Source organism: Prenolepis imparis, unplaced genomic scaffold (genome assembly GCF_030444845.1).
Source record: "Prenolepis imparis isolate NDT839.2.m4 unplaced genomic scaffold, iyPreImpa1.0 SCAF_6, whole genome shotgun sequence".
In the NCBI taxonomy this organism is placed as follows: domain Eukaryota; kingdom Metazoa; phylum Arthropoda; class Insecta; order Hymenoptera; family Formicidae; genus Prenolepis; species Prenolepis imparis.
In genome coordinates, this window is record NW_028141164.1 from 12,654,425 (window position 1) to 12,673,698 (window position 19,274).

The 19,274-nt window shown below is 25.3% G+C and overlaps 1 protein-coding gene across 2 annotated transcripts; it reads right to left on the bottom strand.

Moving 5' to 3' along the window:
- Window positions 1-6,817: 6,817 nt before the first annotated feature.
- LOC145937059 (aminopeptidase N-like) lies at window positions 6,818-18,289 on the bottom strand. Of its 2 annotated transcripts, XM_083039852.1 has the most exons (13): window positions 18,136-18,289; window positions 16,284-16,378; window positions 15,319-15,777; window positions 14,522-14,708; window positions 13,936-14,074; window positions 12,694-12,775; window positions 11,452-11,795; window positions 9,321-9,601; window positions 8,621-8,823; window positions 8,136-8,450; window positions 7,970-8,039; window positions 7,825-7,899; window positions 6,818-7,031 (listed from the first exon to the last, which is right to left on the bottom strand). In XM_083039852.1, exons 2-13 carry the CDS (start codon window positions 16,349-16,351, stop codon window positions 6,921-6,923), a joined length of 2,334 nt encoding a protein of 777 aa, XP_082895978.1. In that variant the 5' UTR covers window positions 16,352-16,378; window positions 18,136-18,289; the 3' UTR covers window positions 6,818-6,920. The 2 variants fall into 2 exon arrangements, with proteins under 2 accessions (XP_082895978.1, XP_082895977.1); XM_083039851.1 differs by lacking the exon at window positions 18,136-18,289 and having other exon boundaries at window positions 16,284-16,810.
- Between the last annotated feature and the right edge of the window lie 985 nt (window positions 18,290-19,274).

Here is a 19,274-nt window from a genome sequence, read left to right on the forward strand (position 1 = left end):
TTGAATTTTATGATAAGTTAGTTGCTCTATATGTGCAAATAATGAAAAATAAGCTTCCGTAGATTTGATCATCTGAAATGTATCATTTTATTACATTAATTATATATAAATAATCTAAATCCGCATTATAAGAATCTAATATAAACTAAGATTTGACATAATTAAAACCAGGGTTGGGAAGTAATGCGTTATTGTAACGCCGTTACCATTACAGTTACTTTTTTTTGGTAACTGTAACGGTAACAGCATTACAAAATTTATTTGTAACGAAAAAAAAAACTTTATTCGTTACATTTTTCGGTAACAAGTAACGAATTTAACCGTTACTTTTGTTGTTACTTTTTCCGGATTTACTCGGTATAATTTTCATACAAAGGAACATATTGATAAAAGTGGGAAGCGTCCCATTTGACTAATACATATTACATTTATTACATTATGTATGTTAATTCGGATATAGTATTAGGTTGTTTTATATCAAATATCCGATTTTGCAATGTAAACTTTCTCAAGCTTTCTTTGTCAATAAAAATCTTTATATATATTTGTATATCTTTTATATATAATTTTAAAGTTACAAATTTGCCTTTTTATATCTGATTTTATTGATTTTGAATATATTTTTTCACTTTCTTCAGTATGAATAAACGTGATTTTCGCGTGCTTTTTTATATCAGTAGAAAAGTGGCCATAATGTGCAGCAACCGCTCGAAACATTAATGCTATGTTTGGTGAGAACTTTGCCGACGAATGCACCGATATAAAAAATTTTAATTTGAAGATAAAAGTTTCACAAATGACGATCGTGGACCCGAGACTATCGTTCTCATACAAAAAAAGCACGCGAAAATCACGTTTATTCATACTGAAAAGAATGTTGAAAAAAATACATTCGAAACCAATTAAATCAAAGAATAAAATTAGATATAAAAAGGCAAATTTTGAACTTCAAAATGATGTATAAAACAAGTATAAAGATTAAAAAAAGATTAAACAAATATAAGATTGAATAAATATAAAGGTTTTTATTGATAAAGAAAGTTTTAAAAAGTTTACATTGCAAAATCGGACATTTTATATAGGAACAACCTAACATACATCCGAATTATAAAAAAAAAGTAACGGAAATTGTAACGACTCGTCACGTTCGAAGTAACGGTAACGGTAATGAGTTACTTTTCAAAATTAGTAACGAGTAACGGTAACGAGTTACTTTTTAGAAAAAATAACAGTAACGCGGTAACGAGTTACTTTTATAAAGTAACTTTCCCAACGCTGATTAAAACAATATCCCTCTTCAAAAAAGACATGTTATTGATTCTTGAAAGTCTCGAAGTCCTCTCGAATGTATCGAAGTCATCTCGAAAGTTTCGAAATGTATTGTTGCCTCTTTTCCGCGTTGCCGATTGGTTCTGTCGTTGCGCTTATTTCGTGAGCGGCTGTCATTGCATATTTTGACAGTTGTGTGCATCGAGGGGTTAACAGTGTATCGAAAATTATGTGTATCAAGGGATTTTGTGTATATAATTGCAATTAGCGAGTAAATTGTTAAAATCTAAAGAATATGTGTTTATTAATTTTGCGATTGAGTAGTTTTGAGTACAGTTTTCGATTACGGTCGACTACAGTTATTCTTTACGAAAAAATCATATTTTTGATTAAAAAGATGAGATCAGGCTAAATTTCAAGAGTTCTGTTATCTCTAAAACAGTTTTCGCACAGTGGCAATCATATATAATGCTCTTCCATAAAGTTTATTTGATAAAAATTAATATAAAAACTTTTCAACAATTAATTTTTACGAAAAACTCGTATTTTCGAATAAGAAGATGAGATCGGGCTAAATTTGAAGAGTTCTGTTATCTCTAAAACAGTTCTCGTATAGTTGCACACATGTACAATGCCCTTCCATAGAGTTTATTTAATAAAAATAAATAGAAAATTTTTTTAACAATTATTTTTTACGAAAAAATTGTATTTTCGAATAAAAAGATGAGATCAGTCTAAATTTCAAGAGTTCTGTTATCTCTAAAACAGTTCTCGTACAGTGGCAATCATGTACAATGCTCTTCCATAAAGTTCATGTGATAAAAATTAATAGAAAACTTTCTTAACAATTATTCTTTACGAAAAAATCGTATTTTCGATTAAATGGATGAGATCAGGCAAAATTTCAAGAGTTCTGCTATTTTTAAAACAGTTCTCGTACAGTAACAATCATGTACAATGCTCTACCATAAAGTTTATGTAATAAAAATTAATAGAACATTTTTTTAACAATTATTTTTTACGTAAAACATGTATTATCGCATAAAAAGATGAGATGCTGGCTAAATTTCAACGGTTCTGCTATCTCTAAACAAGTTCTCGTACAGTGACAATAATGTACAATGCTCTTCCATAAAGTTTATTTGTATCAAGTAGTTTGTAGGCTGGTATGCTGATGATACCATCATAATGTGCAGGCAATGTACTGTTAAAATATATAAACGAATAATTTTTGGCACGTTTTATAATATTGAAAATCGAAATTTTATCGCCGGGGACCTAATACGGCGCAGATTTATTTTACGTATATTAGACCAAAAAGTTTGTAGGCTGGTATACTGATGGTACCATCATAATGTGCAGGCAATGTACTGTTGAAATATATAAACGAATAATTTTTGGCTCGTTTTATAATATTGAAAATTGAAATTTTATCGCCGGGGACCCCATACGGCGCGGATTTATTTTACGTATATTACATCAAAGAGTCTGTAGGCTCTTTTGCTCTTGGTACCAACTTGATCTGCAAACAATGTTCTTTTGAAATATATAAACGAATAATTTTTGGCGCGTTTTAAAGTAATGAAATTTAAAATTATTAAGCCGCGGACCCCATACGGCTCGGATTTATTTTACATATATTACATCAAAGAGTCTGTAGGCTCTTTTGCTCTTGGTACCAACATAATCTGCAAACAATGTTCTTTTGAAATATATAAACGAATAATTTTTGGCGCGTTTTAAAGTAATGAAATTTAAAATTATTAAGCCGCGGACTCCATACGGCGCGGATTTATTTTACGTATATTAGATCAAAAAGTTTGTAGGCTCGTATGCTGATGGTACCATCATAATGTGCAGGTAATGTACTGTTGAAATATATATACGAATAATTTTTGGCTCGTTTTATAATAATGAAAATTAAAATTATTAAGCCGCGGACTCCATACGGCGCGGATTTATTTTACGTATATTAGATCAAAAAGTTTGTAGGCTGGTATGCTGATGGTACCATCATAATGTACAGGCAATGTACTGTTGAAATATATATACGAATAATTTTTGGCTCGTTTTATAATAATGAAAATTAAAATTATTAAGCCGCGGACCCCATACGACGCGGATTTATTTTACGTATATTAGATCAAAAAGTTTGTAGGCTAGTATGCTGATGGTACCATCTTAATGTGCAGGCAATGTACTGTTGAAATATATATACGAATAATTTTTGGCTCGTTTTATAATAATGAAAATTACAATGTATTATGTATTTAATAATGTTAATATCAAATATTTAACAATTTATACATTTATTAATTACTCACGCTATATTTTCACCTTCCATTGAGTACAATGTTCTGAACTCTCCGTTATCACCGATAGTATCGGCAAATTTTATGTTTAATATGTAGCGTCCCGATGGCAATTCATTTATGAAAGGAAATTCGATAATTTGCGTCTTATTGTGATGTAAATATTTGATCGGTTTATAAGCTATTATTTCACTGTCATATTTGAATCGAAATCTTGGTGGATTATCAGTCAGTTTTATATCCATTATACATTGAGTTTCTGACATATGAAAATTTATTCTATGCGTAGCTTGAAAAATATTAATGCTGACATTGCATTCGCCGTAGTAACTATTGTGTCCATATGGTATAACATATTGTTTAAGATTGATGTTGTAATGCTCTGGTCTTATATAATTCAATAATAATAAATGTTTGTCGATAGCCATCGCGGTAAGGAATGTTAAACCGCTAGTTAATAATAATTTTAGGAAAATCATATCAATATGGACCTCAGATATCTGGAGACAGATTTTCTTTTTAAGAAAAAGAAAAACAGATGTACTAAATGTGTCGTAGAATTCTATTATTTTATTTTCTATTATATTTTATGTATTAAAATAAGGAAATAAATACAAAAAAGATTGAATTCATATTTTTTTAAAAGTACGTATACCCTAAAGATTACCATATTAGATATATCACAGAGACACACACATAGGCACAAACTTTTAAAATTAAATTAATAAATTATTATTTTACATTTTGCTATAAAATAAGTTATAAAATTTATATTAATTAATTTTAATTAAAAATAATGAGATAATAACAATATCTAGTAATGTTTACAATTCATTGATCAATTTATTTTTGAGCTAATAATGTTATGTTAATTTAAAAATAATTAGATTTAATAGATATTCTCTAGACTACAGCAATATTGACAGACTATAAAATAGAAGTATAATAAGTTATAGTACACTCAGAGTCAAAATAAATGATTTAAAAAAAAATATACATATGTAAAAAATAAAAAGATATTACTAATAATTTATAAGTAATAATTATATACATTTAATTATAAATACAAAATATTTAGTATTCTGTCTACTTCTAGTTTCTAGTTTATATGATTAATATAATCTACTTGTTTACATCGCCTTTATAAAGCGATCCAATACAGATCGAAAGCAATATTTTTTATTTCTCATATTCATATACATTTTCTTCTAGTAATTAAAAGACGATATAAATAAATGTAAGTAACAATATAATTAAATTAAAGAAGAAGAAGAATTAAATGTGTTTAGACTAATATTTGTTATCTATTATGTAAACTATAATATTTTCAAGTTTCAAAAGCATTTCATTCGATAAACTACTATGGGTCCAAGATTATTTCAACATTCGACGATTTTTACGATTAGTAAATTACAATATCCATACCATTTAAAATTATCTTTGTATTAAAATTCAAAGATAACGTTGAAAAAATAAAACTATTCTTGTTGTGCTTGTATTTTAGAAATTTTTTTAAATCGTATGCTTAAATTCTTTGTGTATTTGTGTACTAGTATATGTATGTTCTTTATATTTTTACTTATTTTTACTTACCTTTCTGAAATAGTATGTTTATTAAAAAGTATATATAACTTTTAATAAAAATTAGCAGCAGCAAATTAATGCATTATTGCTTTTAACAGTACGAAATGCTGGAAGAATATAATAGTCACATACACTTTATAAGCATGACACATCTACAAATTCGAAAGACCGTGAAAGACTAACGATTCTCTATACGTGTCATGATAAATATATACTGTTAGGTCAACAAATTTTCTGAGGTCGTTATATATACATTTTGTGTGTGTGTGTGTATGTATGATGTGTGCATGTATTGTACATGTGTTTATACGAGTGAAATTTGTGTGTGACAAATGTCTAAATTAAACACATTAACATCGGCCAATAATTAAATAAATGTGCATTATTTACAAATTTATATCAACTTATTTCGAGAAACGTGAAAGCAGTCTTTCCAGCTCTCTATTTCTAATAGTAATAATTACTATTTTGAAAATGAAATATTGCAAACCGTATTTTTTTAAACGTGAATTTTTTTACAATTTGCAGATAAAAGCAAGTATTGTAATTGTTGAGCAACCAGTGTATATTACATCTAAGTACATATCTTTTGTGTATTTAACATATGTATAAATTTAATGAAATTATATAAAAATATGAGTAAATATCTATGCTTTAAAAAAACAAATATTAAAGTTAAAAGAATAAGCAGTATAATTAAAATTATTAGCTGTCTGAAAAATGACGCATTTGGGAATACTTTCAAACAAGTTTTATATTAAAACAATTAAAGTTTTAATTACAGAAAAATATTTAGAGAAAGAGATAATTTCATATTTAGAGTATAAGAAAAATTTGGGCCGTTACTTCAGAAGCACATTCTACCTTTCAAAATAAGTAAAAAATTTCATATAAAAATGTTCAAAAATGATTTTTTAATTGGGCATTTTGTCCTATCAAGACCAGATACTGCTTACAGATAATTTTTGAAAAACGAATTGATCTCATTTTGCTTGAGAATAAAATTATTTTGAGATATGAGAATTATTTTATACTGTTTCTTGATGTTCGAAATAAAATAATATGTTTTATATTGATTTTAAGTCTCAATCTAAATATGACTATAACACGAAAACGAGGCATTTTTGGACACATATCATATACATCATTTTGCTAAGTAAAATACGCTTCTAAAATAGCGGCGCACATTATTGTTACTTGTATCTTGTATGAAATAAGATTGATTATTAAAATTAAAAAAATACTAATAAATATTCATAATACCAATTACTTTATTTTATGTTTGTAATATCATTGTGGTAACATTTAAAACATTAAATACCTATTAAATTAAACAATTATTTTTTTATATATACATTAATACATTTACATGTACATGTTCATATGAATGCATATATGGAATATTAAAATGTGTATTTATAATTCCTATTTTAATATTAATATTCATATATATATATATATATATATAATATATAAATTAAATATTAATATATTAACAAATTAAAAATTGATGATATTAAAAATATTAAAAATTAATTAAACATATTAAAATTAAAATCCAATATGTAAATATTAAAAGATAAAAAATTTAGTGAATCGCAAGTTATAGAGTACACTTATAAATACATCAAACACTATTAATGCACCACAAATTGTAATTAGAAATAATTAAAAATTACTATAAGATATACAGAAAATTACATGCAAATATGTGAATGCAATACACAAATGCTATGACTTTATATCATCTAATGGTCAAACTCTATCGAGAAACTTTATTAGATTTTCGATTTCGCATTGCCGTAATTTTATTTTCTCACGAATTTCTGAAACTCGATACGATATATTTTCCCAAACTTCACGTTGCTAAAACAGATTCATTCAAATTTATCATTAAAAAATAGTAAGGTATGATAAATAATAGAAAGATAAATGAAATAATAGAATAATTTTTATGATATTAAAGTTTGTCGCATACGCGTTGATTGGAAGAGACACTTATGCGCATGAACATCAATGAAAAAAAATTATTTAATTTATGCTTTTTATCTTTTATCTACGCTTATATTTCTTTTAAATGTAATTGTAAGTTACAAATTGGATTGACATATCCTGCTATTTTTTTTATCAATTAGAAATATTAGCAAAATATAAAGCCGAAATATATTACACAAATAAAGTTATCCAATATATTTGTGAAAATTAATATTAATATTAATATTTTATTTAAATAACCCCGTAAAATTAAAATATGGATTTATGGACGCCAAACGATTTAAACACACAACAACAAAAAAATTTTCTTTACTACCATAACTTATTTTCTTTACTCTCATAATTTTAAATAATTTTTTTCTCGATAATTTTAAATTGTATTATTTAATAGTATCAGAAAGAAGAAAGAGCTCTTAAATTAATATTATTTAAAATAAAGAATAATATTATAAGTTATAAAAATGGTCAATGTTATTAACTGAAACATTATTACAAAAAAAGCCATATTTTAATTTCTTTTCATATTATATTTTAGATATCTGTTATAAAACCTAAGTTTTCTATTTCAATATAAATAAAGCAAAATACTATATACATAACATATACAGAGATAAACAATCTTAATGATAAGTGAGAGCTTATGTAATTTTTAACATATATTTACCTCATTTGTAGAACTCACATCGTCAGTAGTAGAGTTTCCAATCTTAATCATAGTATCAGTGATGTATTTGCTTACCTAAAACAAGATATTTTAATATTTACTATATACTATATTTTAATTATATAAATTCATGAAATGTGCTTACTTTGTTAAGTTGTTCCACAGAATATATGCTATTAATAAGAACAGTTAATGCTGCAACTGTGTTAATTCGTCTACAAAACAACAAACAGATAATAAGCTTGCGTAAATAATAAACTTGCATATCATTAAGAGTAGTACATGTATATTTAGGAAGTAAGATTTTTTACCTCAGTTTAATTATTTCAAAGTTGTCTAATATATATGTAAGTGTAAGATTATTTGTTGCATGTTTTTCAATAGTAAAGAGGAAACTATTAATCAAATAGCTTTCAGCTTGCTGATAAATACATGATTTGAATTCCGCATTTTTCATTAGCCTAAAATAGTTGTTAATGACGTATTGAATTTTAGAGCAAGCCAGAAATTTCAAAATTTTATGATCACAGTTATCTTCCCACATAATATACATTTTAGCCCATTGTATATTATTGAACTCTTTAAAACCATTGCAATAAGTCCATTCCCTCCACCATGGCAAAAGCCTACGAGAAAATATAATTTTGTTATAAAAATTTAGCACATTGTCACATCAGATGGTTGATCTTAGATGGATGGTTGTATATTTTAGTTAACTCGACAAATTTACCTTAAACTCTGTTTAGATATAAAAAATTGTGATTTAAGAATACTATAAATATGTGTGATAAATTACTTATGTGTTTTAGATGCTGAATTGTTCAAATATTGTTTCAATTTACGGTTAGCTTCTTTTTGGCAGTGAATATTATCGAAAAAACATGCCCATTTTGCAGCCTCTTGTCTTAAACTTTTTATAAGGTCGTGTTCGTTACTCAAAAGATTTTCTTCGTATTTAAGTTTCCCAAGCAACACATTTAAAATTTTCCCCACGTTTTCCTATAAATCGTTAAATGATAAAATTTATACGCCCTAATAAGCAAAACTAAAGATTTATAACTGAGAAAATTGGTATGTTTATAAAACATTGTTTTAAGAAATTAATACAGAATATGACATTATATAGATTTAGCAAAAGACATAAATTTTGTAATGACAATAAAGCGTCATGATAAATAGAAAATAAAATTTTAAATAATAGATGGTATTAATAAATAAAAAAAAGAAAAAAGAGAAATATTAATATAGTATAATATAGTATAATATACTTACATGTAAAATTTACAAGATATAATATGCAGAATATACAAATTTAAATATTCTAATTTCAATATGAAGAATAATGTAAAAATTAATTTCTTTAGCTAAATGTGTTTTGTTTAAAAATTATGTGACGACTGTATAAGTTGTATGTGACAAATATGTACTTTACAACTTGCTAATATGTTACATTTATATTGACTAGTTTAATTTAATTAATTTAAACTGATATCTACCTTAATATCTTGAACTTTCTTTTTCTGCAATGAAAAAATGCTCGACATGTATTCTAAAGCTTTGAACATGGGATACCATGCCACATAATCTTTCTCTCGGTTGAGATATGTTATGATATTCCAAAATATAATTGGATCGAGTTCTTTTGCCATCATAAAGTGAAACGAATCATCGATAATTTGAGCACGATTTAAAATGTGTATTTTCGCGTAATTTTCAGAATCCAAATAATTCAATATTCTTTGCCAATTTATTCTATCGTAATTGACTCGATAATATCCTATAACACAACAAAAATTAATTTTGTTAATTATTATTTGAAATAGATTTATCAAAAGACACTGTCTATATCTGTTTATATCCTCTTTTATGTACAAAACAGATTTAAGATAAATGACGTTATAATTAAAATTTATAATAATTTAGAATATCAATTACTAGAACAACATAAGCGCGCGATACGCGGGCGCCATTCTTCGATCTTACATTAAAAAGAATAATATTATTAAAACACTAATATTTCTCGACAGAATCAACTGATAATTGTCAAAAAATATTAATCTAGTTTAAAGTACCATAACATATTATTTTAATTTTTAAAACATATTATTTAAAAATTTAATTAACAAATTGACGCTTTAATCAGCTGATTTCTGTCAAAAAATATTACTAAAGCGTTAATTTGCTAATTAAATTTCAAAGTAATATGTTATAAAAATTAAAGTAGTAATATTGATAATAATACTTTATCCTCGATTAATATTTTTTGACAGAAATCAGCTGAGAGAACTGTCAAAAATAATAACCGAGTTTAAAGTAGCTAATTTCTATAAAAAAATATTAATAAATCTTTTCGTCAATAAAATCGTATTTAATCTCGACGTTGCGAATACCTCGATTATCAAATGATTCTTATAGAAAATTCTATTTCTTTGTTTGCATTTTTTGTTTTAGATTTAAATATTGAATTTTTATGCATTGCATAATTAATTAATATATATTTTTTATGCATCGATTGCAATGCATGCATAACAATATGTAAATTAATTATGCAATGCATAAAAATTCATTATTTAAATCTTTAACAGAGAACAAAAAAAAATAGAATTTTCTACAAGAATCTTTGGATCAAAATATTTGCACTTCCATTAGACTCCCGCGTCTATACACATCCAACACGTTGCACGTCTCGCACGAGACTGACCGCAAGACTCTGAGCAGCCGTGTCGCCAAGCACACCCCACACATCCGTCACGCTGCGCGTTCCGCGCGAGACTGATCACTGATCGTCAATCGTCAGTCTCGCAATCGAAAAATCAGTCTCGCGCGAGACGCGCAGCGTGGTGGACGTGTGGGGTGTGCTTGGCGACACGGTTGCTCAGAGTCTTGCGGTCAGTCTCGCGCGAGATGTGCAGCGTGGTGGATAAAGTATTATCACATATTATTTACAACATACTACTGTTTTAATTTTTATAACATATTATTACTTTGAAATTTAATTAGCAAATTAACGCTTTAGTAATATTTTTTGACAGAAATCAACTGATTAAAGCGTTAATTTGCTAATTACATTTAAGAATAATATTGTTATATAAATTAAAATAATAGTATGTTTTAAATAAAATGTTATAGAGTACTTTAAACTCGATTAATAGTTTTTGACAGTGATCAGCTGATTTCTGTATCATTCTCTTTAACATAAAATTGAGGAATCGCGCTTGTATCGTTCTAGACAAGGCCTGTTAATCAATTCTCGCAAATATTGTTGCCTTTTTTTCGCGATGTTGATTAGCTGCCTCGATTTGCGTTGTACGTTATATTAGCATCGCGAAGGCTAGCAGTTTGACAGTTAGTCCAAAATAAAATTATATAAAATAATTATATGTTTTAAATAATATATGTTACAATATTTAAAACTCTGTTAATATTTTTGACAGTTATCAGCTGATAATCTCGTTGCTACAAATATAACGCACAACGCGAATTGAGACAGCCAATTAGCATTGCGGAAAAGAAGCAACAATACTTTGAGATTTTCGAGAATCGACTTAACATGCCTTTTTTATAAAAAAAAAAATATATACGTAAGATAAACTCGTAAAAGTAATAAATTTTATTGTCAATATTTACCGGTTTGTTGTATGTTGAATATTGTCCAATTATATGCTTTTGGCAATTCTATTGTCTCAGAGGAACTTTCTTTGGTTAGAAAAAAACGAGGTAAAGTATTTTCAAAATCACAGATCTTCTCCGTAGTAAATGTTAAAGGCATGAAATAATCGTAAGAAGTATCGAAATGTATCGATACATTTATATTGGACGCAGAATAATTTCGTCTTACATTTACGACAGGAAAAGTCTTTTGCACTGCCCATATATCCACGACTTTTATCAAATGTAAAAGCCATTTTACTTTCTCCGGATATTGAGATCGTGTTTCTAAATTGTAGCCATTGTAAGCCATTACAGTTTCTCTAAAATCGAGATATATAAGATGATTTGTTAAATTAAAAAATTTTGTAAAATTTAAAATATTGATGAAAAAAATAAAGTAATAAATATGATTAGAAAACATGCAAATTTGCAACATTTCATTTACATATTTTGTATATTAGTTAATATTAAATTTAATTTTGATAAGATTTTGATATAAAAAATTTTAAATATAATTTAATTAGAAATAAAAAATTTTGTTAGAACTGTATAAAATAAATAAGTGCGAAAATAATATTTATATATAATTCATAATTTCGTTCGAACACAATTATATTTGACATAATTGGATCCGTAAAATTTAGATATAATAAGAAAAAGGCATTATGAGTATATATATTATATATGAATAAATATAAAAATATAGTTTTGAGCTTGCGTTTTAATATATGTATAATGTTATATTTAATCTCGCCCAACCTTTCTTTTTTATATTATATTATATTGCGTATATTAATTTAAGTATGTGTGAAAATATATGTGCACTACAGAATTAAGTTCGATTATGTAGTTAATACATATATTTTTATTAAGCATATAGAATTAATTATTTAATAAGTTTTAATAAACAAATAAAAGTATAAGTTTTTCTTAACAAATGTATTTAGAGATTAAATTTTTCAATTTAGATGTTAATAAAGAGAAAAAATGAATAAAATTTATTAAAAGAAATAAATTAAATGACAAATTAAAATAATTAAGATAGAAGAAGGTTATTATAGTAAATTAAAAAATTGAGAAAGAAAATAAAAGTATTAAAATAAAATGCAAAGAAAAAATTGTTTTATGAAAAAATAGAAAATAATTATTTTACTTAATTTACTAAGAATATTTTATTTAATGTAATTATTATATTTCATTTTATAATATTATACTCACTTGATATGTAAGTATTTGAGCACGCCGTTCCAAAATATCATTTCGTTAACTGCATGTTGCAACATACGCAATAAAACCAATGCTACGGCAAATCATATTATATATATAAAACATGATTAAGTATGCTAAAAAAAAGGAGGATCTTAAAAAATACCGAATTTGGCCCCTAAAGGTGTAAGTAAAAAGAATAGTGTTTTTTGTACATTTTGACCTCCTAAATGCAATTAAACTATGAAAAAATTTATAGGATTTAGGAAATACCTTGAAAATTGACCATCAAAACATGCAATGGTATTTAGAGAAATTCGGATGATGCATAGAGCTACTACAAAACGCATTTGTGTGTTTCTTTTGAAGCGGGAAGGAGGTTTATTTTATAAAAAACATACAGAAACAATCTAATAATATTTAATTATAATAATAATAATAACACTAGTTTATAAAAAAATTTTTTTTTTCATTATTTTAAACGAAACAAGATATGTTTTATAAATTTTTGTATACTGAAAACGATGTCGCAAGCCAATTTTCACTAGCATGTCACATTTCCGAAATAATTGAGGTTTAATATGCAATAAATTGCTTCGTTTTAGCATTTAAAAATCTAAAAAAACACCTTGTCTCGTTTAAAATAATAAAAGAAATTTTTTTGTAAACTAGTGTTATTATTATTATTAATTAATTATTATTAGATTGTTTCTGTATGTTTTATAAAATGCATCTCCTTCTAGCTTCCTTTAAAAAAAAAACGGATGTATTTTGTGATAGCTCATCCAAATTTCTATAAATACAACAATATTGTTGCTCAACTTTCAAAGGTATTCCCTAAACCCCACGAATTTTTTCATAATTTTTTCGTATTTAGGAGGTCAAAATCTACAGAAACCGCTGTTCCTTTTAATTATATCTTTAGGGGCCAAATTTGGTACTTTTTTTAATATCCTCCCTTATTATAAACACTTTTATATGTAAATATTGTTGATTAAACAGAAAATTCAAGTTTTATTTATATATACACTAAAGTACATATATGTATAATAAAGTGTGTGTATATACATACACACACACACACACACACACACACACACACACACACACACACACACACTATTATAGTAAATTTAATAAATAATTAATTCTAAATAATTTACTTTATCCTTAAATTTGGCCAATTTTTTAGAAATATTTATGTTCAAAAATTTGCGCATACGGCAATTTTTAATTATACATGCATTGCTATACCTTTGTTGTAATGAGGAATTTCAATAGAATTGTTGATTCGTGATATAAGAGGCCGCATATTGTAATCTGCGTTCAAATGAAGGCATTCTTGTTGAATTTGAACCACGAATAAATCGATTATCCGGGAATTAGGTAAAGCCTAAAAACAATATTTTATGTCATATGATTTCATCAATATAAATTCAGAAAAAATTCATAAAACAGCAAATATACATTCGCGCTGTTGCTCCATATAAAAAATTTCTTTACATCTTATGGCACAAAAATATAAAAGATTTATTATGAAATAATGTGCGTTACATATAGCACAACTATGTTCTATATATATTAAACCTTTTTTATTACAGATATTTTGATCTAAGTATTAGTATAATTCTAATAGATCTAAGTATTTATATAATTTAAATTTTTTTTTTTTTTTTTTTAAATGTGAAATTATCAAACAATTCTAGCATGAAAAATATTTAAAAATACATAAAAAATTTTATAAATGTTTTGTTTTATCATACGTTAAAAAGTATTTTTTTGACTGAGTCAGCGAACAAGACATAAAATATGTAAAAAATGCAATAGTTGTGAAAATTACCTTGTTGATAATATTTATTCCAGAATAAGCTATTAAAGTTTCGTCTAACCACGAGGAGGAAGCATACCAAGATGAGTTTAACATATTAGAAAACCATTCGTGTACTATTTTTCGTCCCACAAGATGTGCCACTTCGATTTTGCGCGCAATTGCATCTGATTCGTTGTGGTACAGAATATCTGATTCTCTAAAAATTATTTTTTAAATAATGCAGTGTGTTATATAGTAAACCTTTATTAACCTGCAATTTATATGCTTAATGTTAATGATTTAGTCACTCTCCATCCTGCATTTACATTTGTTGCTTTATATATGTTAATTCAGATATGTACAAGAATATGTACAAGAAGTTTGCGCATTTAAGAAGCAGCCCGATTACTTAATATATATTTTTAATAAATAAAAAACATGAATTTAATAAGCTTTGATCTACAAGAAAATATAATCTTTCTTAATTAATTTATAAAAACGAAAACGTCGTTTCACACATTGAGAGATATGATGTATTCACGATCAGTATTCTATAAATATACTTTTGAAATTATAATTTATACGCATAAGCTAATATTATTTACTAAAATTCGTAAATAATAAAAATTATTTTAAATTATTATTGTTTAGGATCTCTAAAGATATATAAAAAAATATTTATAATATATTCTTAATAAATAATATAATTTTTTTATTTGTAACAAATTTAAATAGACACCCAAAGATATGCTAATCCTAAATATTTTGCTATTTTATTATTAGTATTTAACTTTCTAATAAATAAAATACATTTTTTATATATTTACCTATATAAAATAACCCCAAAGTTCATCATGTCTTTATCTTGAAGATTTGGGATAGCTATAACATGTAACACATTTCTTATAATTTCTGATCGTTTAAATTTACTTTCTAAATATAGTGCGACATTTTTAGCAACTTCTCTTGCATATGACATGTAGAATAAAGCGTCTTTTCTACACCATATGTTGATAATCTCAGTTCTATCAACAATATCAAATAAATCGGATGGAATCACAAGTATCGTTACGAGATGAGTAGACATTGCGGAAGTGGTGTTGAAATGTGTCAATGATGTGAGGGTTCCAATTATTTCCTGTTTTTGCACTGCCGTATTAGAGATAACTGTACTATTACGATTGTGCAGTATAGAAATGTTAAAAGTCGCTTTTAATTCCGGCTTGTCCCAACATGGAAACAATCGTCGAGCGCCAATTCTCTGGAAATGTGTTGCAGCAATCCACCTACGATGATTTAAAAATACATCAATAAGTTAGCGATATTTTTTTTTGCCAATGAAGAAGAATTATAAACTAGAAAATGAAAAAACCTTATATTTCAATAATATTTTAAACTAATTTTTTTATTTGTTTCAAAACATGGTATAAAAAGGTTTGATGAGAGTGAGGAACAGATATTAGGCGCAAAATTATTTTTAAATTCCTCCGTATTTATTTTGAACATTTAAACTTTGTTTTTGTTTGAACCATTTACAGAATATCAAAAAGGTTGGAGAGAAAGAGACAGGAACGAACGTACCGACCTCCAATAAATAAACAGTATTATTCGCTGTTCTTTTTTCATAATATGTATGATATGTTTAATAATTTTTGTGTGTGTATAGTTGCATTTAATATACATATAAAGAATAACTACAATGCATTATGTATTTAATATGAACTTATTATATATATATATATATATATATATATATATATATATATAAAACATATATTTATCAATTACTCACACTTGTTTTCCCATTGAAGAAACAGGTTTGAAACCTCCGTTATCAGCTGCAGTACCGATAAATTTCATATTCAATGTGTAGCGTCCCAATGACAACTCATCCATGAAAAAAAATTCAATAATTTGCGTCTTATTGTCACGTAAATATTTTATCGGTTTATAAACTATCATTTTGCTGTCATATCTGCTATATATAATACTATCGGTCAATTCGATATCTGTTATATATAATACATCTGAATCTGAATGTAAATTTATTCTATGCGTGTCTTTTAAAATGTTAATGATAACATTGCATTCGCCGTAGTAAATATTTTCTTCAAATGATACAAATGATATAAATTTGATATTGTAATGCTCTGGTCTTATGTAATCCAGTAAAATCAGCGAATGTTCGTCGTTAGAAAAAGCCGTCGCGGCAAAGAATATCAAACCACCATATAATAATAGTTTTAGAAACATCATATCAGTATTTGCCTCAAGTATCTGCGAACAGATTTTCTTTTTAGAAAAACGGCAGACGGAGAAACTAAATGTGGTGCCAAACTTTCTTTATTATATTATTTTCTATTATATTTTATATAAAAAAATTAATACAAGTAATTGTTTAAATTATTATTAATTTAAAAAGTCTACTATTATGCACTCTCATTGTCAAAAATTAATATAACTATAAGTTTAAAATTTATAAGTTATTTAAAAATAGTTCAGTAGAACAAATTATTTTTATAAACACATTAGGTGTTACATTTACATACATACATATATTTACGAGAGAAAGAGAGAGAGAGAGAGAGAGAGAGAGAGAATACAGTCAAAAATAAATTTTAAATTGTATCATAAAATTGATGTTGAATATAATATGTATATAAATCATGACATTCAAAGGAAATACATCACGAATCATCATAACATATCAAAACAATTGATTTAAATTTATTATGGATTTCTTCTTTCGAATAATTAAAATGTTTTATCATATTCTTTAATAATAATTAATAATTATTAAAAATTTTATTGTTTAACTTCCTGATATAGATTTATTTCTATAAAAAATTCCGAAGATAAAATCCTAAATAATATTTACTTTAAATCTCTTTAATTAAGATAATACTTTCTTATATGTTTTTATCTTCAATGTGTGTAACATGTGATATTTAAAATGATTTTAATTGTATAAATAAAAATTATATTAATTATTAATTTTTTTATTTTAAATGTTTGAAAACGTTTCAGCTTTGACAAAGAACTAAATACATATATAGACACTATGCATTGTAAATTTAATATTAAAGTGCATTTTAAGTAAAATTCTACTTATTCGTCAGCTTGACTTAAAAATCCTTTCAAATATTATATTAGTCAAAAATCTATTATAAAATGCACAACAATATTATAAAGATGAAATTTTAGTATCTAATCTAGTATTTAAATGGCAATAATTAAATGTATCAAATATAATATTTATTATATATTTGTTATGTAAAATACCTAATCTAATATCTAGTAAAACATCTAGTCTAATATTTATTATATATTTGTTATGTAAAATATATAGCATTTTCAAGTTTCAAAAACATTTTATTCGAAATTAAACTTCTTTGATTTAAGATTATTTCAATATTGCGTTTCGTAAAATATTATAATGTACACTCACACACTATTTAAAAAAAATTATCTTTGTACTAAAACTCTTTGTATTAAAACTTTAACTTTGAAAAAATAAAATTACTTTCGTTGTGCGTGTATCTTGAAAAAATTTATATTCCGTTTTATTGTATGACTAAATTCTTTTTGTATTTGTAGATATATATAAATATATATGTAAATTCTTTATATTTTTAATGACTTACCTTTATGTATTAGAATAGAATATTAATTGCAAAAGTATATTATCATTTGTAAGAATTGGCTGCAACAAATTATTGCTTTATTGCTACTAGCTGTTCGTGATGCTGGAAGTATATAACGTTTACACACACACTTTATTACAAGTATGACTTTTCACTTCGAATGCCCATGAAAGACTAACGATTCTCAGTACGTGTCATAATAAATGTATAATCTCATGTCAACAAAACTTCTCGTTTTGTTGTGTGTGTATGTCTGTGTACGCGCGTAGGTATATGTGTAACAGATACATTTCTTAGTTAAACGCAATCAAATCGACCAATTATATCGGCCAATAAACAAATAAATATGCATTATTTAAATCAACTAATCTCGAAAAATATACAAGTAGTCAAAAAGAAATATACTATTTTAATAATTATAGGTCTATATATTGGACAAAAGAAATTAGTGTACATATGCGATAGCGAAAAGAAATATTTACTAAAGTTTCCGACAGTAATAAATAATGAAATATTGCTGATTGCACTTTTTTAAACGCTAATTTTTACACGTTGCAAATACATACAAGCAAACATTATATTGAGTAACCAGTGTGTTACATCTAAGCACATATTTTTTAAATGTTTAACAATTAAATTTTTAATAATTTTATTAAAAGCTACGCTCAAATATTTATGCTTTAGAAATTCAAATAGTAAGAGTTAAAAAGAGAAGTGTAATAAGTATAATTAGTATTAATACTTTTAAACAAGATTTATGTTGAAACAAATGAAGAAAAATTTTAGTTACATAAATGTATTTAAAAAGATTCATCACACATGTTGTTGAATTATTATTATAATTTTTAAAAAATGTTACTTTGATACGAGTTTCAAATATTTAATAACATTTTAAATATTAAATACTTATTAATAAATAGTTTTAATTTAAACAATTAATATCTATATTAATATATTTATACATACATATGTATATATTTATGCATATACATAATATTTAAAAAAAATGTAGTCTATTATTCTCATTTTAATATTAATATATTTGTAGGTATATATATATATATAGATATATATATATACATATATATATAAATCTATATATATATATATATATACACATATACGTATATACATATAAT